Here is a 9306-nt window from a genome sequence, read left to right as displayed (position 1 = left end):
GGAAAAGTCAAACTGGATTGCGGTTAATATTGGAAGCCAAGTAAAATTGAAGCAAAAGCCTAACCATAGTGCACGGTGTGGTGCTGCTGGTGCATCATGGTTATCATTGTCAAAAGTTCCCACAGGGAATGTAGTTTTAGCACAAGTGCGTGCTAAAATTTTGGCTAAAACTCCTCATCAGGACCCAAATAGTATGCCCAAGATGAATGTTTATTTCGCTCAACACTTATTGACTTTACACGAAAGGTTTTGTACCGAATGTTATGACATGAAGAAGGGTAAGGAGCAAACTTTGGATTTTTAGATTGTATTAATTGAAACCTTTTCTCTGTAAAGCAGCAGTGCAGCCAGTACTTATAGCTACGGAGAGCGAGGAGCAACTCATGACACATATGGAAGGTAAGATCAAAAGTAGACCTTTAATTTGTAAATCCTCAAAAAATAAACTGTAAAGCGAGGGCAGTAACTAATATATTCAAGCTTGTTAGTACAAAGCCTCCTCTTGTTCATAACTCGGGTAATGTATGTAATTTATATTTATATTTTTGCAGTAATATCATACCATGTTTCACATCTGGAATCGGAGAAAAGGGTAAAACCTGTTAAAGTGGTGCAAGGTAATATATATATATTTTAATGATCACAACCTCAGTTTAAGGGTGTTGTGAACATCACAATCTTTTAAAAACATATTGAATATCATCTTTCATATACAGAGTTTGTTAATGAAACCCTGGATCAAACCAGTGTAACTAGCATTTCAGGTATAAGGTTTATCCACTTGAGCTCAAAGAAATTGCAAGAAGATTCTTTTTTTTAATGAAGTGTTCAAACAAGTGGATTTTATTTGATATTGAATGATAAATTAGGCTAGAAATGTTAAAAACTCATCAAAACATTCCCGTTAATTATTAATTCATTTTAAAATTGACGTTATATGGCGTAAATGATACAAAATTAATTAAGCCATTTTTGTATTTTAAGTCAAAATCTGCCTTGCTCTCTTCTCATTGGCCATAGCTAAGCCTGATAATCGCAACTCCACAATTAATGGCAACTTAATCCAGATAGTTTGATAATTTGGCTCAATTATGGCCAATGAAATTGCCAATCTGATTTTTCTTTTAATATTGATATGATTGAATTAAAATAGAATCATTTTCACCTAATATCGGCAAAATCTGTTACAATGAAAATGTGTAGTTGAGTTTTGTTAACGTTTGAGTCTATTTAATCAAAGTAACCCAAAAATTCTTATTCATTAATTAGGACATGACAGTTTTGCGGAGGAAATTTTACCACAGGAAGGTGATATTGAAAAAAATGATTCTGGTGAAGAACAATGCTTTGCAAATCTATCTGTTCCATTAGTGAACTTGGAAATTGAAGATACAAATGATGCAACACTTTTGCATAGTATAAAGCCCGATTTAAATTTTTTGTGCATAAAATAATGTATTATAAATTATTTTATTTTAATTGCAGTCCGAAAAGAAATGTCACCAGTAACATGCATCGATAGTCCATCAATAGTAAGATTATCGTGATTTACATTTTCATCATTTTTAAAAAAACCTTTTTGTTTGGAAAAAATCTGAAGGTAAAGCCTCGTTCATAATCTAGGATTTCTTTCTAGGTAATCATCGAGTCCAACCCGCGCTAGCTATTTTATGTCATTTAATGATTTTACATTTAATAATTCCACTCTTTTATGAGTGAAATTTTAAAAATACGCGCCTTATCGAGGATTTTGGAAATTTATACAAATAATTAGATATAAGGAGTGACGAGGAGAAGAGATGTCTATCTTAAATCCAGCATGAATAGCGGTTACATTCATCACCAATTGTAGCTTTAAATTTATTTTTAAAAAATTTCTAAAATCCTTTTAGTGGGAAACAATGGCGTCACAAATGATAAGGCGCGTATATTTAAAATTTCACTCATAAAAGAGCGGAATTATTAAATTATATAATCGCTTATTTCTCTAAGACTATTCCACTATTTTTTCCTCGTACGTATGAAGGCTTGTTCTACTATGCCTGAGAGTATAGTTTAGAAAATCTAAAACGAAACGTTTAGGCTGCTTCTTTGAGGGTCATTTTTAAATGTTGCCATTAAAATTTTACACGAGGAAGCACTAATTTGAAATTTTGAAGTATATTTAAAAAAATTTTGTTGGAGAATGATTTCCCCAAGCATGTTTTTGCATCTGACGTCATATTCAAAATTTAATATAAAATTAAATAAAATAACCAGCGCGGGTTCGACTCGATGATTACCTAGAAAAATAATTTTATATTATGAAAAACCAAACCAGATAGGGATGCGATGTGTAAAACCTGTGCTACAGTCGCTAGAAAATCCTGAAATCTATGACGCTTTACCTATTTAGGCAGGTACCTCCTCGAACAGCCCCCCCCTTTATCTGGACAACAAAAGTTTCATTACTATCAGAATCTGTTGAATTTTGACGAAATAAATTCAAATAATATATGCCTGTAATAATTTTTAGGCAGGGGCAGTTTTACCTTCCACCGAACCTTTTACTAGAGAATTTACTAGTAATTATAAAATGTCGTCAACCCCAAAATAAAAACGCAAACTTTTGGAAAATTGCAGTAACCCTGATAAGGAATGTGATGGCACGACAAAACCAAAAAGAAGAAGAAAGTAAAGTTGAAATTGTTTTAAGCGATATTCACCTTAATTTAAACTTTTGGGATTACTTACAAATATTAATTTCTTTTTAGTGTAAATACCACTTTATCACCTCTTTCAAGCGTTGCTGAAACCCCACATAGCAGCGTTACTAATAACAGTTTTAGATCAATGTAAATATTGATATTTCTTACAACTTTACTCTACTTCTAGGTAATCCCTAGATTTTTCTTTGGAAGAAATGGAGAATTCTCTAGAGACAAAACTTGATGACTCTAAACTTTGTCTAACATCAGTAAAGGAACTTGAAAAACTGATCAAAAGATCCGTTGGTTCAACTTGCAGAGTGAAGGGTTGTGGTAAAACCTTAAGCTTTAAGTCATTCTTCATGGGTGCTAAGTTTCATGTGTCATGGAAATGCCAAAAGGGAAGAAATTACCATTATGACAAATGGGAAGCAGCGGCAGGAAACTTGAATCTCAAACTGGCTGCTGGATTATTATATTCGGGATGCTCCTTTTCAAAGTTATTGTGGCAGAGACTATATACATATTTACTTTAAAATTTCAATGTGACACTACTGAAGTTGGTTGTTTTTTTTTATTGCAGTTTGACAATTTATGCAAATTGATAGATTTTAAATCAATAGGCTCAACAACAATCATTGACAAACAGGTTAATGAGTGTTACCCTGCAATTATGCAGCTATGGGATTCTGAGCAGGGTTGTTGATTTTTTTGATTTTTTCAAAAAAAATCAAAAAAAAAATCGATTTTTTTGATTTAAATCGGATTTTTTTGATTTTAGTTGATTTATTTGATATTTTTGATTTTTATTGAACTAATAGATAGTAAATTACCAACATGAAAACTTTTGAGTCAAAATTAAGCAAAAGCAAAATAATCATGACATTTAAGCAGCTATTGGATATTATCACTATTCAAATGCTTGTATAAAAAGACTAGCTTGACCCATGGATGAAAAAAAAACTAACAGGGATAAATCACCGCGGTAAAATGTTTGTTCGAGACGCACCCTCGCGGCCGAAATGATTAGAACCGGAAACATTCAATTTACTGATTCACGGGGTCAAGTCGGTTGTTGTTTCGTCTGCTTTTTTACCCACGTAATCCTAACCACTTCGTAGCTTTGAAAAATTGAAATGTTAAATGAAAATCACAATAATTGTTAATAAAATGTTTTCTGCAAATACCTCTGAAGTGTTAGGTATTCCGTGACCCATCTCGCAAATGGAAAATTTTCAAAACCATATTTTAACAGGTATTACAAGAATATTAACTTTATAAATTCTTAAATTTGTAATATTGAAGCCAAGGCTTAGGTGTACTAATGCTTTTACTAATGTAATTCTAAAGATGATGAAGGGGAATTTGACGACACAACTGTAGCGTTTTCACCAATAAAATCAATAGAGAATACAGGATCTCCGTAAGAATATTTTCGACTTTCCTTAAACAATAGACAAAATTCGTGTTCCTTTCTCTGTTTTTTTATGAACAAATTTGTCTATGCGTACAATTTTAGGAAAAAGAAAATTTGTGTCAAAAAGTCGACAAAGAAAGCAAGTTTGATTAATAGCTTCGCCAAGGAAATAGTTACAAGTATGTAGACATTCAGATCATGGGAAATGTTCTGATGGCCAAAAATTAATAATTAACCAAAACTACACCATTCATTTGTAGGATCTGATTATGATGAAATGTTTAAAAACACTTGGACGGGAGCTCAGGAAAAGTTTAAAGAAATGGAGGATCTGCCAATATTGCCACGACGGGCAGTTTTAATTTGTTATGTAAATTTGTTGGACCAATCGTCTCGGGTTTTTGAAGCAGTGAAACGTGGTTGGGAGATTCTTTTTACAAAAACCCCAGAGGATAAACAATACGGACAATTTAAGAGCCTTTCGAAGAGGGGAAGCGATTGAATCTCTCATCATCATTTGTGATATTCCAAAGGTGTGTACTAATATCTTATGTGTGTTTGTAAATAGGCATGAAAGTTACTAAACAAAAAACGTTGTTTTACAGACTGTTTTGAACGTCACTGATGAAGAAAAATACTCAGCTCTTCATTTTTTCTTGATTGAGGTATTTAACATTGGACAGATTTATATGCATGAAAATAAGCAAACGTCAGTAACTGTGAAAGAAATTAAGGAAGACGCACGTATTTTGTATTACGTAGCTGGTTTCATTGTCCATAAGCTTTTGAAATCTAAAACATCTAAAGACAGCCGGGCTATTGGTGATGTTATGAGAGAAAAAGATGTATCAAAAGTGCCAGAGAAATTGAGAGAATGGATAGATGCTCAAAATAGAAAGAATCTCAAGTATCCTACTTTAGAGTCAATGGAAATATTTGTCCGGATTATGAAACACGTTGGAAAATATTATAATGAAACATACATTTCAAACCGAAAGAAGAAAGTTCTCTGTGACCTAAATGATGACTTCGTTTTAAGAACCAAATACAATACAGTTGCAGAAAAGGCTAAAATTAGCGTAGAGAGTGGTAACAAAATATTTTCCGTGATCATTAACACCTCAATCAACACTTGTGGAAACGGACACAATAAAAATCGACGTAATGAATTTAAAGCTAAGACAAGGAGCAAGGCGCTAACCACAAAAAGCAACACCAAAGAAAAATCAAAAACCAAGATTGAAAACAACTTAAAAGAAATTGTAAAAAAAAAATACAATATTTTATTGTGATTAGATATTTTAAAAGTTATTATTTATTACGGGTCAAAAGTGTATTACGTGATATTTTTAGATTGATATTTTGACAATAACGTGGTTAAATAAACCAGTTTACTCGGTATTACCAAATTTGCTCTGTTTTAGTTTTAAATTTCCCTCGTCTAATCTTTGGAGCTTTGTCCCGTTTCTTGAATAATCCAAAATTGACGGACACGACCCAGCCATCAATGCTTGCCTATGTCTGCTAAATAGCTGTTCCAGAAGGTCCTGGTTAAAATGCGTTGACAACACAAATGGTGCCCCTTGGGCCAACAAAAAAAAGGGATCATTTCCATAACTGCCAGCGCTATGAAATAACATACAATTTAATATATTTATTTGGTTATATGAAGTTAGATTTATAACTGACTTGTTTGACGAAGTCCTAAAAATGTCTCTTGGGGAAGTAGCATTTTCTTTTTTGTTTGTTTGTCAACAGGCTCATTGTGAACGTATGTTTCCCATTCGTCGAGGTACGGCAAAAAAACTTCTTTTAACCACTAAAACGGATAATAATTAATAGTACTCTATCGCTGTTCAATATTAAAAGGCAACCTACGCGAAGCCTGCAATCATCAGCTCTAGTATACGGATGGAGATTCTCATTTGCTTTGTTTCTGCCCTCATAGAGGTGTCCAACATTCATAAGATCAAACCATTTGTTGAAGATTTCTAGGAATCTAACCGTTTCTGGATATTGACCAGGAAATTCAATTCTAATGGCGTTCGCAACTGACTGGCTGATAACTTGCGTGGCAAAGCGAACTTTCATGCGGTTTTGCAAATTAATATGGTCCAAAGTAAGTTTATGAAGCATTCTTAAATTTCCCCCATTTTCATTATCTCTGTTGTACACGGCTCGGATGGTATCCCACGTAATGTACTCTCCATTGATTTTGAGTAAACGGTATTTGCAAGACATTGTGCTATTGGCCACACCATTTCTAACGGTTTTTATGAGATGCGGTGGGTCGAATACGAAGAACAAAAATCTATCGTCTTCTCCGGAAGCTGGGTTCTTGCATTTGTGCGGTTCATTCGAGGTGGTGTTATATCCAAAGCACTTCCTATTTGTCGAGGCACCATCACCAGTGACGCATAATATTTTCAATCCACAAAATTCAAACTTGTGAATGGCTTCCATGATGAGGGAATCAAGCTTGTCCGCAGTTAAGCTATTGGTAGCAAAATACGCAATGGGATATTTGTATCCTGAAGTAATTCCTCTCAACATAAATTGGAGGGAATGTGTAGCGATGGGTCGGTCTTTATAAAGTACCGCTTTAGCATCAGATATTCTGTTATGAACATCATTTAGGGAAGTGTACCCAACAACATCCCCAGTTTCAACTCTGTATACGAGATCTTCCTTGACTTTAATTTCATCAATAACTAGACCAAAAAATTCCTGATGTGGGTGCAGACCAAGTTTCTCTAAATCTTTTTGGACTTTTTGAATCACTTCTTTATGAAACCCAGGATTTAAACCAATTTTCGGTGCTCTTCTATTTAATGTGCTCTTGGATGGTAATTTGAGGATGCCTGATTCATTGAGTATACGATAAAGAGATGGAGATTTTGCATACATATACAGACACCATTGTAGGATTAAAGGATGCCATCGTCGGCTTTTGGAATTTTTGCCATTAAGCATCGTTTGTTGGGTTTGCAAGAATATTTTAGCAAAATCTTCATTGGTGTAATTTTTCCTAGCCAGGTTTTTGTCTAAAACATCTTTCAAAACGTTGTGCGTATCTTCTTCTATTTCATCACCATGAACAGAAATTACTTTAGTTAATCTTCTCTTCAGACGTACTATTTTTGCTTTTAATTTATAAACAAGACCCTTAGTTGATTTCAAATTAGCCACAAGGCAATCTTTGTCCATGTTTTTGAAATGCGTTAGATCTCGGTGATTCTTATTTTGGTTTCGTCTTAAAATAGTTTTGAGACATGCTCTTTGTTTAACGCAATAAAAATATCTAGATCTTTTTTCATTAATTTCGATAAGGCAGCACCTTTCACTGTGAACTCCACCTGTTATCAGGCTCAAGAATGCAGTAGAGCTGTTACGATCATTAAACATTTTCACAAACTCAACCTCAGTATTGCCATTGCACATTTTCATTTTATCCAAGCAGTTTATAGCAATCATTAAGTCAGTAGTGTTCTTTATTTCCTTTGGGAGGGATTGAAGAAGAGTCAAATTGGTTAAGGGTTTCCCTAAAGCTTCGTAAGTAACGGCAAATTCTTTGTCAACTGCTAAACCCACAATTACACCACACGATTCCTTGAGTTTCTGTGCTTTGAATTCATCCTTTTTGCGGGTAATTGACCAATTAAGTGGCGCCAAGAAGTTTCCGAACACTGATGCGATACATTTTGCAGACATCATCTGGTCAGTGTCATTTACAATTTCTGTTTCTGTGTTTTGAGGTTGCTCTTCCGGTGCATTTTCTACTGGAGTCAAGTGAACTAGAGCTGGCTTTAACGTAAAACATCCTGTATCCACCTTCTTTACGTTCTGGCGGTTTTGTTCTGTATTGTTCTGTTCAGATTGGGAAGTTTGTTCTGGTAAGGAAACTACAACCTCTTGAATTTCTTTCAATGAATGCGTTATAAACGTAGCACTGGAATCTTCTTTGGGTTTAGTTTTCAAAATTGAAACATAATCCTGGTTCACAATAGATTTTAGTTAGACCATGTATTGGTTATTTTGAAGAGAATACAGACTTACTTTGGAATGTACTGGATCAGGAAAATTTGGGCTAGGCCCATTACCACCAACAAAATGTTTGGAACAAAGATAAGTATTGCAATTCACACGTTCGATTGGGTGTGCACAATTTTCCTTACGGTGAATGTAGGCATGAGGAAATTAATGAGGACGATCGTGTAAAGCCATGGCTGCGAAACAATACCTTGCCATTCATTGAGTTGCGAAAAATCGTTTGCGACAAACAGTTCCTAAAAGATTTTCCATATTATAAGAATTTCAGGTTGTTTTTTTTTAACTTTTTTTGGTAATTTTAGCATAGCTAATTGATAATGATCTGGAAATAACACTTATTGCAGACATACAGGGGCTTTGGAATCATACCATAGCGTATTGTTGAAGTGCGCCCCAAAAAGACATTATTATCCGTAAGAATATAGTATTAGTATTGTCATAAGTTATATGCTAAATATTAAAAAACATTTTAGATGGAAAGGATATATAGCAAGGAATATTTTGGCCGTCCTTGACCATAATAGTAGCCTTTCTCACCCAGTGGCGACTAATAAAAATGGAACAACTAGGTAAAATTAATATAATTAATTTTTCTCTCTCAATTTATAGTTGACATAACGTTTTTCCCTGAATGTAGTCGAAGTTTTCGAAATCTACGTCGAGATAGACTGTTGTCCCAGTTAAAATACCCAAAAGACATCAGCAAGCAAGAAATCTTATGGACATCACAATGTCGCGCCAAGTTGTTCGCAATGTTTTGGATATGTTTCCAGAGGACCCTGCTATAACGAAGAATAGGAAGAACATTGCTAAGGTTCCATGCCCTCCCAGACATGAATTGCTAGCTGATCATATATATATATATCATTTATTGGCTCAGCTCCAATGTAAGAGAGTACAATGTATCTGCGGGTTTAAGTTTTTAACAGAATGAACTCGTTAAAAACAATTATGAAAGAAAACCTCCTAATCAAATGTTTTAATTTTCAAAGATGAATTTGTGAAAACCACCAATAATAACCCCCCTAAAGATAACGGTTTTGTTTATATCCTGTGTAAATACCATTTGGATTGGGATACCATACTCTAATTTTTCATACTACTCAGGAAGGTATAACTCGCCGATTCCCTTGGCCAAGCTTACCCCATTGC

At 34.2% G+C, this 9306-nt stretch overlaps 1 protein-coding gene and 1 long non-coding RNA gene across 2 annotated transcripts; one reads left to right on the top strand and one right to left on the bottom strand.

The window, feature by feature from the left end:
* Positions 1 to 1347: 1347 nt before the first annotated feature.
* On the top strand, positions 1348 to 2592 carry LOC149593695 (uncharacterized). The gene is made up of 3 exons (XR_016379524.1): positions 1348 to 1416; positions 1486 to 1532; positions 2516 to 2592. It is a non-coding gene; the product is annotated as an uncharacterized LOC149593695 (long non-coding RNA).
* A 2825-nt stretch (positions 2593 to 5417) lies between these two features.
* LOC149593694 (uncharacterized) lies at positions 5418 to 8559 on the bottom strand. Its single transcript, XM_089861684.1, has 5 exons — positions 8524 to 8559; positions 8161 to 8274; positions 5983 to 8097; positions 5794 to 5923; positions 5418 to 5730 (listed from the first exon to the last, which is right to left on the bottom strand). Exons 1-5 carry the CDS (start codon positions 8557 to 8559, stop codon positions 5609 to 5611), a joined length of 2517 nt encoding a protein of 838 aa, XP_089717810.1. The 3' UTR covers positions 5418 to 5608.
* Between the last annotated feature and the right edge of the window lie 747 nt (positions 8560 to 9306).

Source organism: Phalangium opilio, unplaced genomic scaffold (genome assembly GCF_054372755.1).
Source record: "Phalangium opilio isolate 3A_F unplaced genomic scaffold, DU_Popi_V2 ptg000487l_1, whole genome shotgun sequence".
Taxonomy (NCBI): Eukaryota; Metazoa; Arthropoda; class Arachnida; order Opiliones; family Phalangiidae; genus Phalangium; species Phalangium opilio.
This window is presented reverse-complemented; position numbering and strand designations above follow the sequence as displayed.

What these genes read in the sequence shown, in the direction of transcription:
- LOC149593694 (XM_089861684.1), bottom strand. Translation starts at nt 8,559, where the DNA reads ATGTCTTTTTGGGGCGCACTTCAACAATACGCTATG. An exon ending in CTGATCCAGTACATTCCAAA is followed by an intron (nt 8,098 to 8,160) that starts GTAAGTCTGTAT and finishes ATTGTGAACCAG; the next exon opens with GATTATGTTTCAATTTTGAA. An exon ending in TTTAGGACTTCGTCAAACAA is followed by an intron (nt 5,731 to 5,793) that starts GTCAGTTATAAA and finishes GTTATTTCATAG; the next exon opens with CGCTGGCAGTTATGGAAATG.